Source organism: Phacochoerus africanus, chromosome 7 (genome assembly GCF_016906955.1).
Source record: "Phacochoerus africanus isolate WHEZ1 chromosome 7, ROS_Pafr_v1, whole genome shotgun sequence".
Taxonomy (NCBI): Eukaryota; Metazoa; Chordata; class Mammalia; order Artiodactyla; family Suidae; genus Phacochoerus; species Phacochoerus africanus.
In genome coordinates this window covers 38,576,669-38,599,648 of record NC_062550.1, presented here as the reverse complement: position 1 = coordinate 38,599,648, position 22,980 = coordinate 38,576,669, and the positions used below count along the sequence as shown (strand labels likewise).

Genomic DNA, 22,980 nt, shown 5'->3' with positions numbered 1-22,980 from the left:
GTCTGTCTTACTAACCTGTGCTCTTAACTATTATATTACAGTGTGGCAAAGTTTTCTTATTTGATATTTTCTCACCTGTCTGCAACTTCCGGACACACAAACAGTTATTTTAAGCCATGTTCATTCTCCTTACAGAACACAGAGTCGGCAAAAGCTTTTAAATGTGTGAGATCATAATGCAAGAAGCTCCTGAATATCTCCCTTGGCCATAAGTTCTTTCCATTCTAAAGGAAAAATTTAAGATATCATTTCTACTCACTAATATTCATTAGCTCCTTCATGAATTGTTTCAATTAATTAGCTGATCAGTTGCTTTAGCAGCCCGTGATTACAACAGGGCCAAGTTTATGAGACACTTATGAAGTTGGCATTGCAGTTGTTTTCAAAGTGTCTCAAAAACAACACTCTGACCAAAGCTAGTATTAGTATTTCATGTGTTAAAAGGGGTAGCTCATCACAGTGTAGGGATCTTAAAAAGAAAAAGTCACCAGATGTATTATTGTTGTAATATAAAGGTCAAGGTTCTTATTAGCCGAGGGTAAAAGATAGTTCTATCTATTTTACCATCCTATCTTTCTCCTTTTTTTTCTCAGCAAAAATTGGTCCTGGTGTTCTACCCATTTATTCAGTATACAATCACTCCTTAACTCCCTAAACATCTCAGTATACACTAATAACACCCTGATTTTAGTTTATCAATATCAAATTGTACTAATCCTTAAAAACTCACTAAATGACCCTTTGGGACAATAGAAAGTCTGTGGAATTGTACACACCGGGCACTCATATTTCCACACCACTGCTCCTGCACTTTCAAATACGTTCCAACAAGGACTCACTGGCCTCCCCATGGGTCATGGACCACATTCTGAGAATCACTGCTGGAAGGCCACCCATTCTTCTTCATCATCAAATCCAAGAGCCTTTTTTCTTGGTTACCATTTTCCTTAACCTTCAGCAGCATTTAGCAGTATTGACAAACCTCTTTTGCAAACTCTACCCCTGACTCCACGGCACCATCCACCTGATTTTCCTCTAACCTTTCTACCACTGTAGATATCCATGCTGAAGTCAAAACCACCTAGCAGGAAAAGTTTTAGAGCCTTTTGCCTTTTGTGGAGTATGAGGGATAGGGAGTAGTATACTGTCTAACTTTGTGGTGCCATTTGTTGGTATTAGAGGTTGGTCTCTCCTGCCTGAGAAAGTCAGAGGAAGCAAACCTGTGAAGATAAAAATTATAGCTTTACTGCTGATAAAAGTGTTTTATCATAGGAGTTCTTCTGTGGTGTAGTAGGTTAAGGATCTGGTGTCATCATTGTAGCAGCTCTGGTCGCTGCTGTGGTGTGGGTCGATCCCTGGCCCAGGAATTTCCACATGCTGTGGATGTGGCTGAAAAAAAAAAAAAAAAAAAAAAGGCGTTCCCTCCTAACATTATGGAAAGAGAAAAGCCGTAGAAATTTTGATAGTTATAGCATTGTATTAATATGGACAAATATTTATATGCTTATGTATTATATATATGGGTATATATAATATACATATGTACATATTCTATTGTATTACCTATGTATCAGAAAAAAGCTAACGCAAAAGCTAACACTAAAAACATCACAATTGAAGTTCCCCTTGTGGCTCAGTGTGTTAGGAGCCCAACTAATATCCATAAGGATGTGGGTTAGATCCCTAGCCTTGCTCAGTAAGTTAATGATCTGGCATTGAGCGAGCTGTGGTATAGGTTACAGATGTGGCTCAGATCCTGTCTTGCTGTGGCTGTGGCATAGGCCAGCAGCTGCAGCTCTGATTCTACCCCTAGCCTGGTAACTTCCACATGCCACAAATGCGGCTCTAAAAGGCAAAAAATTAAAAAAAAAATAGAAAGAATAAATAAAAAATAAACATCACAATTTTTATTTCAGGGTGATGGGATAAACTGTTATGAATAAGAATACGTATTTCGGAAGTTCCCGTCGTGGCGCAGTGGGTAACGAATCCGACTAGAAACCATGAGGTTGCGGGTTCGGTCCCTGCCCTTGCTCAGTGGGTTAACGATCCGGCGTTGCCATGAGCTGTGGTGTAGGTTGCAGACGTGGCTTGGATCCCACGTTGCTGTGGCTCTGGCGTAGGCCGGTGACTACAGCTCTGATTCGACCCCTAGCCTGGGAACCTCCATATGCCGAGGGAGCGGCCCAAGAAATAGCAAAAAGCCAAAAAAAAGAAAAAAAAGAAAAGAAAAAAGAATACGTATTTCTTTGTCTTGCTTTTCTATTCTTTTTTTTTTTTTTTTGGTCTTTTTAGCCTTTTCCTAGGGCCACACCCGCGGCACATGGAGGTTCCCAGGCTAGGGGTCTAATTGGAGCTGTAGCTGCCAACCAGAGCCAGAGCCACAGCAACTCAGGATCCGAGCCACGTCTGCAACCTACACCACAGCTCATGGCAACGCCGGATCCCTAACCCACTGAGCAAGGCCGGGGATCGAACCTGCAGCCTCATGGTTCCTAGTCGGATTCGTTAGCCACTGAGCCACGATGGGAACTCCTCTTGTTTTTCTATTCTTTGTATTTTCTAAATCTTCTATCATGAGCATTTTGAATTTATGTGATTAGAAAGATGAATTTTAAAACTCTCAAATTAGTCACAAGAAATAGACACTTATGCTGATTACGTTTGAATACCATTTACAACCAATAGAGCACACAACTCAGGAAACATTGATTTGCCTATTAGCAACAAATTTCGAAGAATTGATTAGATGAAATAAACTGATTTTTTTTTCCCCTCCTGAATGGTGTGGTAGTCAGATTATCAGAGGCATATTATAATTACAAATCAAATATAAATTGTGTTAAATCAATTCTTATGGTTTCTGAATGATTACGCATTTTAGGTGAACCGCTTCACCAAATATAACCTCCTCAGTAGATTCTAACCCTGGGTTTGTAACCCTTTCTCCCCTCTTCCATGGAACTGAGGTTCTTCCAATTGTAGTTTTTGACTCTTAAACAAAGCAGGGCTTAGGTGAGCCTGCTCGGAGCACAGTCATAAATTCAAGTATAACTTTACAGCTGGGCCCCCAATCCTTGGATTCAACCAGTTCTTGGATCGTGTGATACTGTTGTACATATTTAGTGAGAGAAATCTGTGTCTTTGTGGACCTACGCAGTTCGAACGCATGTCGTTCAAGGGTCACATGTAGTAACAACACAATGTTGAGTACGATGATGTATGTATCCCTTCATTTCCCAAAGATCTATTAAATATCTACCAAGCTGGGCACTGTTTCAGGTCCTGGGATATAACAGAGAACCAGATTGACAAGCTCCCACACTGATGGAGTGCACATTTTAGTAAACGGAGATATACAAGAAAAAAAAAGAAGGAAGGAAAGAAGGAGGGAGGGAGGAAGGCAGGAAGGAGGAGGGAGAGAGGGAGGAAGGGTCAGACAGTGGTAAATGCTGTGAGGAAAATAAAGTGGGGTGATGTGATGGGGAACGGCCAGGCTGGAAGGCCTCTCTGAGGAGGTGGCATTTAAACCAGGAGCTTCAAGATCAAGTGCCACCATGCAATGATGATGGACAACTCTCCAGGGGGCAGACTGGAAAAAGATGGAGTGGCTTGAGGGAGAAAGAGGAGGTGAGGTTCCGAAGGAGCAGGAGCCAGATAAAGCAGGGCCTTTACGTGATTGAATTTAACTCTACATGTAATAGAAAATCATTGGAGGATTTGAAGAGAAAGAGGGAAGCTGAACTCTTTGGAGAAATCTAGATCTAAAAATGGATAGAGAAGACCAAGTAACTATAAATGAAAACCTTAGGTTACTTGTTGTCTCCAACAGTTAAGAGAAATCCTGTCTTGTCTAGGGTGTCACCAGGAGTACCCTGGCAGAGCTCAGAGGATGAAGGGAGATGATGATAAAACAAACGTTACAGAATCAAGGTCATATTAAACACAAAGGAATTAGATCAGATGCTGCTAAAAACATATTAAGTACATAGAGTAGGCCTGAGAAAATTTCTGTTGAATAAAGATATACAAGTGAGAAGAGAAAATAAAGTGGGTAAAATAAAATAAAGTGGGTAAAGAGGAAACATATAAAATTGCATCATTGGATTTCCCATTGTGGTGTGGTGCAGTGGAAACAAATCTGACTAGTGTCCATGAGGATGCGGGAAGCTAGTGGGTCCGGGATCTGGCGTTACCATGAGCTGTGGTGTCGGTCAAAGATGTGGCTCAGATCCTGCACTGCTGTGGCTGTGGCATAGGCCGGCAGCTGTAGCTCTGATTCAGCCCCTAGCCTGGGAACCTGCATATGCTGTGAGTGTAGGCCTAAAAAAAAAATTGCATAACTAGTGTCCTTAAATGAACCAAAAATATTTAGAAGAAAAGTCATTCAAATATTTAATAAGAGAAAATATTTCTGGAGCTCCCATTGTGGCTCAGCATTAACAAACGCAGACTAGCATCCATGAGGATGCAGGTTCAATCACTGGCCTTGCTCAGTGGGATAAGGATCTGGCACTGCTGGGGCTGTGGTGTAGGTTGGCAGCTATAGCTCGGATTCAACCCCTAGCCTGGGATCTTCCATATGCTGTGGGTGTGGCCCTAAAAAGACCAAAAAAAAAAAAAAATTCTGAAATAGGGAGCCTGGAATATGTAGACTTCAAGAGCATAGTTATTTGCAGAAACTATCAATCCAAGGAAGGATACTGGTGAAATTTTTTACCTTTAAAGGTAAAGACTTCCTGTGAGGTGGCAGGAAGAAAAAGCAAGTTATCTACAAGACAGGCTAGCCTCAGGTCAGGGTACTTTTCATAGCAATTTTCAATGCCAGAAGGCACTGGAATAATAGCAGCAGAGTTCAAAGGCAAAAAATAGAAATAAAGATTGAATCAAGAATTTAATATTCAGCCAAGTTGTCATTTATTGTTAATGGCACCATAAATACATTCCCAAACACGCAACACCTCAGGACATGTAATGCTCATGAATCCTATTTGAAAGAAGCTATATGATAGTGAAATCCAGTTAAATAAGAGATATGTCAAAATAAAGAATTCAGGAATGGTACACTCCTCTAAAAAAGAGCAGATCATGATCTTGACCATTTGAATGTGTAACTAACACTAGAGAACTTTAAAAATTCTAACTACAGGAGTTCCCATCGTGGCGCAGTGGTTAATGAATCCGACTAGGAACCATGAGGTTTCGGGTTCGGTCCCTGCCCTTGCTCAGTGGGTTAACGAATCTGGCATGGCCGTGAGCTGTGGTGTAGGTTGCAGATGCGTCTCGGATCCCGTGTTGCTGTGGCTCTGGCGCAGGCTGTTGGCTACAGCTCCGATTAGACCCCTAGCCTGGGAACCTCCATATGCCGCGGCAGTGGCGAAAGAAATAGCAAAAAAAAAAAAGACAAAAAAAAAATTCTAAATACAGTATGTATTGATCAGTGTAAATAATGCTAGCACAGCTCTAGTATTTTAGTGACTTCATGCAGTAAAATTTTATTTTTAACCCATGTCACTGTTGAGTGAGGAGTGTTGTGCAGTTTCATGAAGTGATTTGGGTCGCAGGAACCTACCTTTACATGGCTTCACCGTTTTATTATTGCCTTAGGGTTACCCTGGAATCATCCAGCTTATAGACAAAGTGAAGAGAGAAAGACAAAGTAGAGGAGACTGCCTCAGACTGAAAATGTCACTTTACTTTCACTTACAACAATTGGTGAGCATTGTTGCAGGGCTCCACCAAGACATAACCTGGAACCGGAGCTGAGGTTCCAGAAGAAGACAGTAGGCTTGGTGAGTAGTCTCTATTAGAAAGAATATGAATATCATCAACCACAACAATATAGAAAAAATATAATTATAAAAACCAGAAGGTGATCATGATAATTGGCGGAAAGAGACGAACATTTTCTCATTTTTCTTAGCAGCAGTTAATACTTTCTGAAGCTTCAAATCAAGAAATAAAGATTTAAAGGTGTTATCATGCAATATTTAATATTATAAATATAGGCACTGGAAGAAAATAGAGAACAACAAAAAGCCAGACTGTTTAGCAAAAGACAGAAAACTAAGGAAACCTAAAAACCAGTTTTAAAAATATAGCATAAGATAAAATAACAGAATACATTCAGATCTGTTATAATAACAAAAATCAATGGGATAAGCTAAACTATTAAAAGTAAGAAATTACTAGGTGAGACTCAAAAAATGATATTCGATGACAGTATATATTATAAATACAGAACTATATCTCAGATATATTAGGCGAAAAAAAAGTTGTTGAACAATGTGTGTCATTTAATTCTAGTTGTACTTAATAACAGTAAATGTGGTGTATGATATATACATATTATTTTTACATTATATATTCATAGAAAATATTTGGAAGGATACACAAGACTTAAGAGCAGTGTCGTTTCTGAGGATTGGAATGGAAGGTTAGGAGAGGACAAGCATACTTCCACTTTCTACTATTTATCTTTCTGTACCTTGTATTTTAAAAATTTTAACAAAAAGTAACTAAAGTCTAATACAGAATACTATTGGAGACCTGAAAGATGTGAGCCAAGGAAGGTGCAGGAGAGGCCATGGAAATCTGGCAGAATGGTCTTTGAGCTGAGACTCCAGGGAGATGGAAGAAAGCCTAGCCAGTGATCCACATATGCCCTGACCTAGTGCAAAAAAGGTGTGGCGTGTTTAACACACCTGAAGTGTGGCTGGAGTGTGACGTACATGGTGGATGGGGCTGGGAGGGAAGACTGGAGGGACAGGGCAATTGCAGTGAACCAAGGAATTAGGACCTTTCATTTAAAAATGAGGTTTCCTGGAAGTATTTTAAGCAGAATGAGCTAGCATGTTGCACAGATCCCTATGATGTCCACGGGAAGAATGAATTAGAGACCATGAAAGATTGGCAACCCTTGAAGATTCTAGTCAAATAGTCCAGATAGTGGTTTGAATGAAGACGGTGGAAAAACAGAAGGTAGATTCAACATTGAAGAGATATTTAGAATGTAGACTAGACAGCACTTGATCATTAATCGGATGTCATTAATGGTGGGGTGAACGGTAAAGTAAAAGAGTTGTCAATATGATTTCCAAATGTGCTACTTCACCCCATTATATGAAATACAGAAATAGAATTAAATTAGGTCATGGATGAGGAGAGGGGAGAAGGTCAGTTCAGTTTAGGTGATATTGAGTGTGAAATAGATGGGGAACATTCAGGTGGATAGAAGCAGGTGCAGGACTCAGAAAGGAGGCAACGTGAAATACAGAAATGAAAATCATTAGGATGTAAGTAATAGCAGAGGACATACAGCACAGAGCATTATAAAAAGGGACTGGGTGATGGTATAAAATGCCTCCAATAGGTCAGGATTTTTTTCTTGGTTCAGACACAGCAACAGAGAAACTTGTTTTTATTCCCGGGAACCGCTTGACCACCCAACTGCTGGCCAAAAAGGGGACGAATGACGTTTGAGATCCTGGGTAGCTGTGAGAGCACATTAAAGTTAGAGGTGGAGTTCCTGTCATGGCGCAGTGGAAACAAATCCAACTAGGAACCATGAGGCGGTGGGTTCGATCCCTGGCCTTGCTCAGCGGGTTAAGGATCCGACGTTGCCGTGAGCTGTGGTGTAGGTTGCAGAGGCTGCTCGGATCTGGCATTGCTGTGGCTGTGGTGTAGGCCGGCAGCAATAGCTCCGATTAGACCCTTAGCCTGGGAACCTCCATATGCTGCTGGTGCGACCCTAAAAGGACAAAAGACAAAAAAAAAAAAAGAGGTGAGTGGACTCCTCCTGACAGGCTTGGTCCTCAGGGATCTAGGTTGATTTGTGGCTGTTGGGAATTGAGCCTGAGCCTGGACATCTTTGAGACCTTTGAGGACACCTCTATGGCCTTCCTCCCCCTAGTGAGATCACTGGGTGTGGTCCTGACTCTTATTGGGGATGATGAGATGACGAACTAGGCTGCCTCATAGCATCAAGAGGTGGCTAACATTTAGAAACCTAACCCCCCTCCCAAGCAAAAATAATTCAGCCGTCTATTAAATATTAATAGCTGTAGGCTAATCACATACCTACAATTTAAACACAATGCTGCTGCCTAAATTCAAGTACTGCATTTAAGCAATTTCCTCAAACTGGTTTCTATCTAAGGCTCCTAGGCTTCAACTACTTTACTGGGCTGTCTGTTGACCAAGGAAAGAAAGTCATATCATACAGTGGTATTTCCTTTGTGCTTGGAAATAGAAGTTGGGGAAGGGACCTAGGCCCCAAATGAAAGAATTGACTCAGGAATCTCTTTACAGGTCAGAGCCCCAATAAATTTAAATACAGATAGAGTTTGAAATCTTTGAATTTGCATTACGTTTAATTTTTTTCTACATGTTTATAAATTTGTAATATCAATAAAAATACTCGTTTTTGGAAAGTAACTCTATATTATCCAGTGCTGAGATGTGGTTTAACATTTGCATTTGGAAAGAACATTGTAATCTCTTTTAAAATTAAAATTTTCAATCAGTTATTTATATGTTAAATAACAAATGACCAAATGAATGTGGAATTCAGACTAAAATATATTACCTTATTGTAGTGTTACATGGTAACTTCAAAGTAGTGAAGTTTACATTCTATCATAGTTGCATAGATAGCATCTGTCAAGGGGGAAGGAGGTAACATATAATTTCTTATTACAGGAAGTTGGTAAGAGGTAACATATAACCTCTTATTACAGAAAGTCATGTTAATTTTATTTTCTCTGAAATAAAGTTCTCGGTTTGTCTGGAATCCTTTCTTTTTCCCAAATTGTGGTCATGCATGATGTCTGGCATGTATTAGGCCCTCAAATACATATTTATTTGTTTGTACTGTAGTTCAGCATCATTATTTTATGACCAATAGTCAGAAATACATGCACACGCTCTGGGAACAATCCAGCTCTTCCCAAGCAAGCAGAGAACTGAGGCAAATTATTCAAATGCTTGAGGTAATGAACCAGAGGATTGCAGTTGTAAACTAATTACTTCAACTCACTTCTTCATTTTGGGGAGGGCATCTAAATTTCTGTTTCAAATGCACAGTTTTACCTTCTTGGAAAGTTGCCACTCTGAGTGATTTTAAATCTTGAGTTCCCATTTCACTTCCATTTGCCATTTCAATCTGAGGAACTGAGACATTAATACTGTTTCCACAGTTACAAGCTTCAAGTTAATCATGGCCCTGGGAATTGAGTTCTCAAGTGTGTAGACAACCCTCTTGGCTCTTGAGTCCCAGAGTAGACTCTTGGCTCCAAATCCTGCCTGTGGGATTCAAGGGCTGTGCCTGCCTGCTCACCCTGCCTGACAAACACTGCAGGTGAGCCAGAAGTCAGAGGTTCCTCATCAAGGTTTGCAGGAGCCAACTGAGGAACCCATCTTTGGCTTTGCAAAGAAAGGGAGTAAAAGTCTCTAGTAAAAGGTCCCATATTTATTGGTGGTTTCCATGGCCTTGAAGAGCCAAAAGTAAAGCTGTTAGATAAAAGGAAGGCTCTGTTTCTCAGAGCCATCAGGTAGACCGAGTTTTTCTAATCTCTTGCATTTTCCACACAAGATAAAAGATGCTTGAAAGTATAGTGTTGTTTTTCTCATTACTGCATTTCCGTATCCTATTTGTCATGCAGGGTTGAGCTCAAGTCTTACTTTCTGCATTAAAGTATGGTTTATATATTGGGGACATTTTTAGACTACAGAAAAGTACATGTAATAATATGGCAAACAATTGTGAACCATTAGATGGCTTTTATTTAATTAAAAAATGGTGTTGATGTGGCTTTTCTACCTACTTCCAGTGAAATTCTCCTTTCCCACGCCTTTAAAGCAAGTTTTACCTTCTAGTTAGGGTATTGGGTAGAGTTTTTCAATGGTTCTTTCCTTCTCTGGGTCTCAGTTTTTTGCTGGGAGTCCATTCAGCTACCTAGCATGACCAGTCTCTATGGGCCCTGCCCCTATGCAGGCACTGAAAATCCTAAGGTACAAAAGCACTTTAGAACTTCAGCTAGTTCTACCATCTTGACTGGGACATTACACCTCTTTTGACCTCCCCAGCTCCCTCTGATTTCCATAGCAATGAGCTTTTGGTCCAGTTTCCAATCATTTATTTGTACCTACTTTATTGTAGAGGGTTTATTATTTCCTAACAAAACTATAAATTCTTGAAGCAGTATTATTTTTTTACAGCAAAGTGGGAGAAGGTCCTCTAAGAGCTCTCACACTATAGTTAAATTACACTTGTAAGCCAGTCTCTTTCAGAGAAGTGAAGTGCGCCTTACTTTATAGAACAGATGATATTGCAGCCATCCAGCAGTTACTGAGATCCTACTGTGGTCAAGCTAGCACTAGTTAGCACTATAAAATCATAAGAAATGCATAAAGGTTTGATTTCCCCCCCTTGCAAAATGTCTATTTCAAATGATGATGAGGCATTTTTGAAAATACATACTTAACTAGTTCATGTTTTAAATGCAATAGCAGCACCCATGGCTTAAATTGAGGATGTGGTGTTAATTGTATGATCTTGATTTGTGTTTTAGGAATTTTTAAATATTAGGTTGTCTTTTTCCAAAACAACCTGAAAATTAAGAGGGCCCAAGCAATTGAATAAGGATTGTTTACCCATCAATCATCAGTTCCATTTGCTTCTTTACTAGAGTTTGAAAAGGCATTATTGCAGCTCATTCTTTTGCCTTGCACTGGCAGCAAACCACTATATAGAGAAACTGCCAAGTCTGGTGTTAGGGAATGTCACACAGACTCTTCCTCTCTGTGACTGTTTGTGAACACAAATTAAAGATGTCCTCCAGCTTGGATAACCGAAACCTACTTGGCTGCCTATTACATTCTGTCATCTGGACTTAACACTAAAGCAAGATAAACCAGCACACATTTCAGTGAAGTTATTTATGAATTGATCATTCACATGAGTTCTTGATTATCACTAGACAAATTGCATTATTATGCAATGTACCATCTTCTTAAGTAACACTATTTAAAACTGTAAAAAAAATGCATAAAAATCTGTATAATTTTATCTCCATTAAAAATACAATAAAGGAGTTCCTGTCGTGGCGCAGTGGTTAACGAATCCGACTAGGAACCATGAGGTTTGCAGGTTCGATCCCTGGCCTTGCTCAGTGGGTTAACGATCCGGCGTTGCTGTGAGCTGTGGTGTAGGTTGCAGACGTGGCTCGGATCCCGCGTTGCTGTGGCTCTGGCGTAGACCAGCGGCTACAGCTCCGATTAGACCCCTAGCCTGGGAACCTCCATATGCCGCAGGAGTGGCCCTAGAAAAGGCAAAAAGACAAAAAAAAAAATACAATAAAGCACCATGAGTGTGAGTTTCTCGAAGTCACAGATATTGTCGTGGCTAGTCATCCATCAGGAACTGAATGTCCAAAATAAAAAAATGTCCTATAATTTGATTTCTTTATTTCCAGACACTGCAGATGGATGTAAACAGGCTGAACACAACCTTGCTTCGGATATTCCGCCAAGGAGTGGCCGCAGCATTAGGACTCTTACCCCAGCAAGTGCACATCAATCGCCTTATTGTAAGATGCCTACATTATGTATACCCAGAATACAAGTTTTGATCTTTATATATTTGCTCAAGAATAACAAATAATAATGAAGGACACCCATGCTATAGTTTTATGGCCCTGTGAGCCAGATCTGACATACCACCTGTTTTTGTAAAGAAAGTTTTATTGAAACAAGCCACACCCATTTATTTACATATTGTCTGTTACTCTTTTCATGTTACAAGGTCAGAGTTGAGTAGTTGCAACAGACTGTTTGACTGAATTGAAAGCTAAAATATTTGTTACCTGGCCCATAACAGAAAAAGTTTGTCAACCTTGTCATAGTTCAAAACTGGCTAGTAGGGGAGTTTCTGTTGTGGCTCAGCGGGTTAAGAACCTGACTAGTATCCAAGAGGGTGCAGGTTTGATCTCTGGCTTCTCTCAGTGGGTTAAGTATCTGGCATTACCACAAGCTACAACATGGGTGACAGATGTGGCTTGGATCTGGTGTTGCTGTGCCTATGGTATAGGCCAGCAGCTGTGGCTCCAATTCTACCTCTAGCCTGGGAATTTCCATCTGCCACAGGTGTGGCCCTTAAAAAAAAAAAAAAAAGACTAGCTAGTAGTAGGTATGAAGGTATGAATACAGGAGCCTAAAATACTTGTCTCACCAACCTGACACTCCTCCCAAAATATGCTCCGTAAGAGGGAAAATTGTATCAAGTAAGACACTGTCTCCAGACAGTGTTTATTAAAATCCCTTCAAGTATACTAGGATAAAGATAGTGAATGCACAGACAGAGGATTTTGAGTAAAGAATAAAGAAGAACCCAGCCTTAAGGACAGCAGCCCAAATGGAATGCAAAAAGAGTCTTGAAAAGTCAAGAGAAAACTCGGATGGCTGTCTGAGGTGGGGCTTTTTTGTGTAAGGCCCATTTAGACCTATCTGTCAATCACCCACTTCCTTTCCTCCCTTTCCTCCGTGCTTAGGGACCTTGATGTCATCTGACGTCATGTTCCCATCTGCACTTGAAGATGGGTGTGAGCAAAGCAAAGAAAGGCAAATTCAAATCTTACGATTTTCTCTTTGTAAAAAACTAATTATCCGAGATTCTCCTGAAAAGGGATTTTGGAATCATCTTATGGTTTTAAAATTGTTCTTAGTTTCCACTGCATTAGAAACTCAAGCAAGGACTTTACATTCTTCTTGCCTTAAATTCTTATGCTTCTGCTGAAGCTCAGTTGCATACTGCATCAACACCTGCGCTTCCAACTTTGGAGAAGAATTTGCTTTTTAGTATTGGATTAGAACTTTTGTTTCTTTCATTTCTTTCTGTGTGGAAAGTAAGTTGCTTCTGTCCCCATAATAACTTTTATTCTGTGAGTCAACTATTTTCTGGAACTAAATAAGCTTTGAAAAACCCAGTTTTAAATTCAGTAGCATACAGAAAGAAACACAGCGTTTCTGAATGAAAGTGAAATAGGTTATTTATATCAAGGGTGTACCTTGCTCAAGTGAGAAGACATAGGTATTATAAAAGCCTTAGATCTAGATTTTTTTATGCATACTAAGATACCTTAGATATACTTTTACATGTATAGATTTAATGAGCATAGTAGCTCTTTGAAGGGATAAAAGAGGGATTTGCCACACCCTGGAGGGATGTGCATATCCTCAGAGAATGTTAGTAGCATTTATGCCTGTCTGTTTCTAAGAGTAGCTTTTTTTTTTTTTTGTCTTTTTGCCATTTTCTTGGGCCGCTCTTGCGGCATATGGAGGTTCCCAGGCTAGGGGTCTAATCGGAGCTGTGGCTGCTGGTCTACACCAAGCCACATCTGCAACCTACACCACAGCTCACAGCAACGCAGGATCCTTAACCCACTGAGCAAGGCCAGGGATCGAACCTGCAACCTCATGGTTCCTAGTCGGATTCATTAACCACTGAGCCATGACGGGAACTCCTCTAAGAGTAGCTATTATAACAGTTTGAGTTATGCTGATCCCTGAGGCAGGACAGTACAGTGATTAAGAGCCCTGCTTTGGGAGACAGTCACAGTCTCTACTCCACTTCCAGCCTGGCCACATCCCAGCTCTGTGACCTAAGGCAAGCTACTATGTTCCTCCTTTTACAAAATGAAGTAACTATAATCCCTCTCTCCTGGAAATAACAGACCTTAGGGCACATGGGAGCATGACAAGCACTCTGTTCCTACTATTGCTCTTATTAGGTCACAGACTATTTAACTTATTATAAACATGTTTCACAGCAGTAGTGTGTACTATTTAGTATTGTCTGTGAGGAGTACTAGATGCTCAGGAGTACGTTGATGCTCTGTTTATACCTAACTGAACATCTGATAAATCGCATTTAAAAAAAAAAATTCTGGCAAGAGAGAACTCCTTGTATCAAACAGAAAAGATTTACAACAATTCCCTTTTATTTTATTTTATTCTATTTTACTTTATTTATTTTGTTGTCTTTTTAGAGCCACACCTGTGGCATATGGAAGTTGCCAGGCCAGGGGTCACATTGGAGCTGCAGATGCTGGCCTACACGACAGCCACAGCAACATGGGACCCAAGTCACACAGCTCAGGGCAATGCTGGATCCTTAACCCACTGAGCGAAGCCAAGGATGGAACCTGCCTCCTCATGGATACTAGTTGGATTCATCATGATGGGAACTCTCAACAATTTCCTTTCATATGTGATTAGAATAAGCGGTAAGAAAGAGTCTTATCAGTGGCAGGATCATTTTAGAGTAGTGTTTGCCTTTTTATGGGTATGTGGCACATCAGCCATTTATGGTAAGAAATCCTCTGCCTCTTTTCAGCTAATGAGGTAACACTAACAGGAAAGCAATATATTATCATTGCACAGTATGTGCATTTCCACCAGAGAATAGATTTTAACAGTGTGACATATTTAAGGTGAAGAACAACATCAGTGCTGCTGTCCCCATCCAGTGGAAACATGGGTACAACCAAGTCTTATTTGTCTAGCCTGATGGTTGCTGGCTTTTTCTGACTTTAAAATAAATTGTGATCAATAATAGTGAAAAAAAATAGGAATTTCAAAGATATCCTCACTGTCCTTAGTCCAGCCTACACATTAATGTAACTTATAAGAAAAATATATGGGGAGTTCCCGTCGTGGCTCAGTGGTTAACAAATCTGACTAAGAACCATGAGGTTGCAGGTTCAATCCCCGGCCTTGCTCAGTAGGTTAAGGATCCGGCGTTGCCATGAGCTGCGGTGTAGGTTGCAGATGCAGCTCGGCTCAGATCCCGCGTTGCTGTGGCTCTGGCGTAGGCCGGTGGCTACAGCTCCGATTCAACCCCTAGCCTGGGAACCTCCGTATGCCAACGGAGCGGCCCAAGAAATGGCGAAAAGACCAAAAAAAAGAAAAAGAAAAAAGAAAATATGTGGGGGTGATGTCTAATAAGTATACCGTTATAATTCACTGTTAATTCATTCGATTTTAAGCTCTCCTTTAAACACAATTACTCAGGGAACATCTGAACAATGTATTTCAAGATTTACAATTTGGAATGGAAAATAAACCAGCATCCAGTGAAATATAAAAGACACATTTCGAGGGGTCAGCTGATTGAAAGAAGGCCATTTGAAGATTTCGGGCTTTGGGCTGCTAATCTTAAGTGCACCAGAGAGTAACTTGTCAAAGGGATTTCCCGAGGCCTTTTGGGATTCTAAAGTCCTGATTTTCTTTAATGTTTCTAGAGGAAAGGTAAAAATTCTTCCCAAAGTTGTTTAAAATATCTGTTAATATATGCAAATAATCTGCTTTTACTAGGAAAAGAAGAACAGTGTTGAACTATTTGTGTCTCCTGTAAATCGAAAAGCAGGGATCTCTGATGCCCTGCCGTCTGAGGAGGTGCTTCGGTCACTGAATATCAATGTTTTGCATCAAAGTTTATCCCAGTTTGGAATTACAGACGTCTCCCCTGAGGTAGGTTGTTGCATGGAATATCTCATTTAAAATTTTGCACAGTTAGCATGACATGACCCAGTTCTAGGAGGCTTTGAGATGAAACCTGTTTGTTATATGTTATTTGATAATATAAAAATCTCCCTAAGGTCAGAATTCTCTGATTTCATGCTGTATATGTTTGTTCCTTAAGGAAGTTCATTTTCACATCAAAGTTTCACTGTGTGACACTTTATTCTCCAAATTCTAATGGCCCCGTAATTTGTTTTGACTTTTCCAATGCATTTTCTAGAAGAAAAACTACTTATTTACATTTGTGAATTAATTATTTGAAATCACAAAGTCCCCCAAACACCCTCAAGTCTTTCTTCCCCCACGAGTTTACTCCTCGTTGTCTTCATTGTCAAAATGGTCACCAGAAAGTCATCTTTTTCCACTGCCTTGGGATTAATTTGAAATATGATTTTTCTTTTGCTGAGGAAGCCAATGTTAAGAACTATGGCTATTTTCTTCACAGTGTTTTCTAAATTTGGCTCTTTGCAGATTTCTCCTACCACCTCCACCATTCTCATTCCTGAATGAATTCAGTCTCTTTTCTACCTCTCCTCCATCCCACTCTGACAGAAACTTGCTAGAATGATCACCAACCAGACATATGTGATTAAATTCACAGAATCATAGAATTAGACCTTGAGGGAACACATGTGAACATTTTAAAAATACAGAAAGTAAGACCCATAGAAATTAAGTGATTTCATCCAAGTGACAAGGCAAGTGATGCAAAGCAACATTTAAAATCTAGGCATCCAGAGTTCCCGTCGTGGCTCAGTGGTTAACGAATCCCACTAGGAACCATGAGGTTGCGGGTTTGATCCCTGATCTCACTCAGTGGGTTAAGGATCCGGCATTGTCGTGAGCTGTGGTGTAGGTCGTAGACGTAGAACCTCCACATGCCTCAGGTGCAGCCCTAGAAAAAGACAAAAAAAAAAAATCTAGACATCTTATTCCTAGTCTGTCTCCCTTTGCAGTAAAGCATATTTCAGTAGATGTCACAGGTCTAGTGTAAGAAGCTTTGGTACAAGATTGAGTGTGAATCTCAAAGCCCGCACTTACAATGTGTGTGAACTTGGATGATTTAATCTCTTGTGAGTTTAAGTCTGTCTTTATGTAGTCTCAGTCTCTCAGAGTCTCAGTTTCTTCATATCCTAAATGAATACAATTTTTAGAAAAGAAAGGAAGGAAAGAGGGAGGGAGGAAGGAAAGAAAGAAGGAAAAGAGAAGGAAAAAATGGTATATAGTCCTTATAAATAGTCCTTGAAATATGAATGAAATACATAATTTTTAAAAACACATGGAAATTGTCACAAAGAGTAGGCACCGAACAAATATAATTTGACTGCAGAAATGAAAATGTATTTCATCATTGAGCCATGACTGTAACAACAACCTCCAACTGGTCTTCCTGCCTGGAGTGTTGCAGCCCTCCTCCCCGCCTTCTCTGCCCGTGCCAACACATACACACACACTCACGGTGTTTTCTTTCTCCCCGCCAGAGTAATCTTTCTAAAAGCAAAGCCAGCATGCCCTCCTAATGTCATGACTCCTCTTTGGCTTCCTAAATGCTATAGCATCAAGTCTGGATTTCTTGATATGGAATATGCTTCCTTGGGGGCTGAGCTTTATCATTGTTGAACAACACCCTCCTGGCTTTATGCTTCAGCAAGTCCAAGCTTACAAGGCACCAGGATACCCTACAATGTCTCTTCCCTCCATGCTTGTGTGTGTGTGTTGATCCATCTACACACCTTTCACGTTTCAAGAGAAGTCTGCTGTATAGCGAGGCCGTGCCTCATGCTTCCTCAGACGTGGGTGCTGCTTTGTGTTCTCATTGAATTTGGTACAAAAACCCCTTATTCCCTGTTGGTCTTCAAGCCCTTCTCTTCAGAGTAGATCCTGGGGAGCAAATGCCATTTCACTGTATCTATGTCCTCAGTGCTTTCATTCAGGGCCTGGCATACAAAGGGCCAAAGAGCCAAGCACTATGCTAGGTGGTATCCAGAGTCAGGAAAATAAATGAATAAGCAAACACACAAACTAATAAATATAATATGATGTTTGCTTTCAACAGGGCTACAAGATGCAAGCAGATAAGGAGAATACAGGGCTATGGCAACATAACCACACTGTGCCATGGGAGTTTTGAGAAAGAAAAGGCCGTCTCATGCTTCAGAGAGGCCAGGGTCAACGAGAACTTAAACCCCCAAACGCTTCTGCAGCCCTACGTTTGGTTCAGTAAACCAAACTCCCTTCCCATGGTCCAGGCTCGTCACAGCCTGACTTGCACACGTCATGCCCTAGACAGTTCCTATCATTTAAAAAGACCATTGGATTAATTTATTCTGCCTCCCATAAGCTTACAGGGAATACATAAGCATTCCTTCCTGATGCTTTATTCTGAGTTTAAATGCCTTTCCGAAGGCTTTAGGAACAGGGCAGCTTAGTGAGCCTTTCACATCTGTGAATCAAGAGAAGATCGCCATGCCAAAACATGAGTTAAAATCAAATATTTGGGGGTCTGCCAATACACTTCAGCCTAGTGAAGGCAAGGAGCTTAACCTGAATGCTGGCCACAGAATATTAGCCCTTGAAGGACCACAGGTCTGTACTGCATTTGAATAATGAACTATGCTTAATGATCCACATGTGATATGTTCTTATAAAATTGAAGGAGTCTAAAAATCTGGGAAATACAGACTCTAGGGACTATTACATTACAGAAGGCTGGGAAGTATTTTAATTAGATAGAAGGAACATTGCATGAGTCTGCTGATTGTTCTTTTAAACATTAGCCAACAGGGTAAAGAATGACCCGGTCCTGGCCATACAGTGTGGAGGAGGAATACGACCGTTGTTAACGTGGGTCCAATCACTCAGACCAAGTTGTTCACCTTGTGCATAATACAGTGGAAGCTTGGCCTTTATCTAACAAAACCATATTGTTGTAGGATACAGCCCATTCATCTGCCTAAGGCAATTAATTGACCAGCTAACTTGTAATATTTCTGCTTTATTCCTATCCTGTGTGCATCATCTCTCTAAAGAGATAGAGCTCTTAAAGTCTCTGTATTCTCTCTCCACCATTTGGGATGGTCTCCCAGCATTTGGGGTCAGAATTGGCTAAAAAAAAAAAAATTAAACAAGAATGCTGTAAGTGCATCAAATTATTAAACAAGATATAGAGAAACCATTGATACAGCAAACTGCCCAGTTTTGAAATAATAAACCAAAACAAATCCCAGCAGCTTCTTTCACTGAAGCAAAGTTAAAGGGAAAGTGAGGGTGTTCCGGTCGTGGTGCAGCAGAAACAAATCTGACTAGGAACTATGAGGTTGTGGGTTCGATCCCTGGCCTGGCTCAGTGGGTTAAGGATCGGGTGTTGCCGTGAGCCATGGCATAGGTCATAGACGCAGCTCAGATCTGATGTTGCTGTGGCTGTGGTGTAGGCCAGCAGCTGTAGCTCTGATTCGACTCCTAACCTGGGAAACTCCATATGCTACAAGTGCAGCCCTAAAAAGGAAAAAAAGAAAGTGATGTGGTTATGAAATAAGATGTCAAGATGACACATCTGGGGAGTTCCTGTCGTGGCCCAGCAGAAACAAATCTGACCAGTATCCATGAGGGTATGGGTTTGATCCCTGGCTTCGCTCAGTGGGTCGGGGATCTGACATTGCCTTGAGCTGTGGTGTAGGTCACAGACACGGCTTGATCCCGCATTGCTGTGGCCGTGGTGTAGGCCGGCAGCTGTAGCTCTGATTCCACCCCTAGCCTGGGAACTTCCATATGCTGAGGGTGTGGCCTTAAAAAGCAAAAAAAAAAAAAAAAAAAAAAAATGACATATTTGACATTGGTTTGCCCCGGCCATGGAGCTGCTGAATGATTGAACTCTCAGTCCCTCTTAAAAAGGTAAATGGCATCACCTTACCTTCATACAAAGGTTAGATTTGAGATTCTTATGAATTATAATCTTATGACTCGTGGGATCTTAACTACAAACTTTTCCATTTATTACCCTGCCCTTATCAAGGCTTTTAGATCTCTGTACAAATATAGTAGTGCTCAGCAGGACTTGCATGACTCAGAAGGAAATCTGTTTACCAAGAAAGTGCAGTGACTAAGTTCTAGAGTTCAAAACATGTGTCTTTCTAACTGGGGGTGGGGGATGGGGTGGGAGGTTAATTCTTCCATCATTACTTCTTTGGTTATAAGAGAAAACAAAATAGATTTGTCTTAAGCAGAAAGGAACATGTTGATATTCCAGGAGGTGTAGAATTATAACAGGAAAAAAGAAAAAAAGAGAAATGAACCAAATCAGGTTAAGAACACAAAATCTCTTTCCACCCACCTAACCACTCCTTTTTATCCAAATTTTACACGAACTAAAGCTCAGAGCCTCATACTTAAATTTGACAAGTTTATTCTGCCTACTTGAAGGCTTAAGTGGTTTGCTTTTATAGCAGGGAGTAGATGCTATTTAGTTGCCTGCAAAATAACCTCATTTCCATATTTATACTTGATTCCTGCAAGAGTTTTCTTTTCTGTTACTTTCCAGCTGTATTTACAGACATTGGAATAAAATATGATCTGGCTAAGGTCAATGGGTAAAAGACAAGTTGTCACTTGAACCCAAGATTTCTTTTTCAGCAGGACATACTGGTTTCTAATCATTTCATCAAGCAAGTATTTTCAGATTCTCTGTCAACTTACCATTTACATATTTTAAAAACATAACATGCATCGTTTCTTGCATCTATAAATTTATCTATTTCTTAAAGAAGGCAAGATATTACAGTGAGCATATCTTTATTTTACAAGCAAAGGAAGTGGAGACAGCTATTTCAAGCAGTGAAAGCCTCCCTCAAATAGTTACTGTAACCACAGTTGAACTCAGAAGATCCTCTCTGTTCAACTCCCCACTAAGACTCACTTGAATTTCAGGATAAAAGTTTTTATATTTTTCAAGGCAGAATTTGTTTAACTTACAAATATTGAATGTATTTTATTTTTTAAAAAGTGTGGAAAGTTAATTAATGATTTCCAAGTTCAGAAATGTACAAGAACAGGTTTTGTTGAAGGCTTTTGTTTTGAGACAGTGGCAATTCTGTAGGTTGACTAGGATCAGCTGGGTGGTTCTTATTTTCCACATAGTATGAGCTGAAGTCATCCCAGTGGTTACAGTGAACTGGAAATTCACTTGCATTTCAGCCCCAGATGACCTCTCATTCTCCAGAGCCACTCTCCATGTGGCTTTTCATCATTGTCTACCTTGTTGCTCAAGGCTTTCTTAATTATTGAAAACAATATCCAAGGACAGAAAGTATTCTCACTAAAGGGAAGAAAAGCAGACTTCAACAAAATATAATTCTAGATGAGTGGAAGCATTTGACTTGATTTAGCCTTTTTATGTTTTTCCTAATTGTGGACCATTTGGTTTCAAACTAAGGTTTCTTTAACTATAAATCTCACTGAATTACTAAACTTAATTGTGTCATGAGACATGATTTTAGTAGATGTGCTTTTTTAAAAAGAATAGGTGAAAGAAAACTAAAACTCATTCACATTTTAATCATGCTTTTTCTCTACCCTTCTACCCCTCAAATAGTCAAAGTAAATAAACAAATTAAAATAATTTATTTTACCTTTTATTACCAAATAATTCTAGAATTTTTGATGTTCCTGTTGCTTTAAATAAAGTATAAACCCAAACAATTCACCTGGGTGAAGTGGCACATTAATGTATTTTGACGAAATAGACTACTTTTCCCCATTCTTTTTTCGTTTTTTAAAGTTTTATTGAAGTATAGTTGATTTGCAATGTTGTGATAATTTCTGCTGTACAGCAGGTGATTCAGTTATACATATATTACATATACACACATCCATTTCCTTTCAGATTCTTTTTCCATATAGATTCGCACAGAATATTGGGTGGAGTTCCCAGTTATACATATACACACATCCATTTTCTTTCAGATTCTTTTCCCATATAGATTCTCACAGAATATTGGGCCCCCTGCTGACCGTCTATTCCATATATACAATAGCATGCATATGCCAGTCCCAAACCCCCAATCCATCCCTCCCTGCTACCAGGCCCCTTTGATAACCATAAGTTTGTTGTCAAAGAAAAAGACTGCATGAAAAAAAGACTTCATGAAAGCAAAAAGGCGGGAGGGAGACAGTGACCCCCACACTCTTGCTCTGTTTATTAATGCATCATGAGATTTCGTTTGCACCTGTTTCACTTTTGTTTCAAAGTTAAGAGCAGTATTACAGCACATAAATCAGGGTGTTGGTGTTGTGGGAGGAGACTGAAAACAGAGTAAGGAAAGCTTAAAAACAATTTCCCTCAACACAGAAAAGAATAGAACTCTATCACCTATGAATCAGGTAGTTTCCAAGAGACTTTGAGGGACATTTACAAAGCGGAGGACCTAATAAGCCACGTCGGGCATGTTTTGCTCCTGTACAGGAGATAAAATAATGTCTTAATGTATAAGGAAGGCAGTCTGATGTCTTAGATCAGTTTGAGAAGCAGCTCTGGCAGCAGGGGATGTAGGTGTGTTTTACTACACTGAATGGAATCCAGCTAAAAATATGTCTAGTGTCTGATAAGAAAGCCAGTCTCCTCAAGCTCTCATTTTAACGTTGGACTTTCTGTTTTGCTTTTAAAGAAAAATGTTTTACAAGGACAGCATGAAGCGGACAAAATCTGGAGCAAAGAAGGATTTTATGCTGTTGTCATTTTTCTCAGCATCTTTGTTATTATAGTAACGTGTTTGATGGTAAGTTTGCTTCTTTATCTATTTTATCCTTTACTGAGCCCGCTGCTTAATATTATTGGATACATTGCCATTCAGAAGAATGTTGAAAAGACTGGGAGCAGAGCAAGACTCTGATCCTGTTAGGTTGGGAATATTTCCTATCTGACAGCAGGGTGATAGCTAAAGGAAAACCTACAGGAATTACAGATTCTGACCTGCAAAATAAGACTGTAATTGCACCGAGGCTTTTAGTAACTTGATCAACCCTGAGAATGAAGCTTTAGAAAGTGATTTACTGAGGTCACTGAAGCCCTCAAAGTCGTTAAAATCTCATGGGCACACTTCAGACTCTATTTCTTCTTTTATATCATCTTTATGCAACTTGGGAAAATTTTTAAATGAAATATGTCTTAGGGGCAAGCTTACTCCTTAAAGAGTAAAAATAAGATTACCTTGTTTTTAAAGAGCCTGGAAAGCATTCTGTGAAATTCCAGGCATGAAAAGATGATTATAGGCTAAAAGGCTAAACAGTCCATAACCAACTAAATTTTTAGGTAAATGAATAACATAAAAGTATACACTGTAAATAGCTCTGCAAATTACAGATTATAGACGGGAATCCCTTAAAGCATACTTCAAGTTAAAAAAAAAA

At 39.9% G+C, this 22,980-nt stretch overlaps 1 protein-coding gene across 1 annotated transcript in view; it reads left to right on the top strand.

Moving 5' to 3' along the window:
- PTPRR (protein tyrosine phosphatase receptor type R) overlaps positions 1–22,980 on the top strand; it is a 252,470-nt gene that overhangs the window by 124,833 nt on the left and 104,657 nt on the right. Inside the window, exons 3-5 of the mRNA XM_047787199.1 lie at positions 11,475–11,588; positions 15,373–15,528; positions 22,239–22,349. Coding sequence (XP_047643155.1) covers positions 11,475–11,588; positions 15,373–15,528; positions 22,239–22,349 — 381 coding nt within the window. The remainder of the gene's footprint in view (positions 1–11,474; positions 11,589–15,372; positions 15,529–22,238; positions 22,350–22,980) is intronic.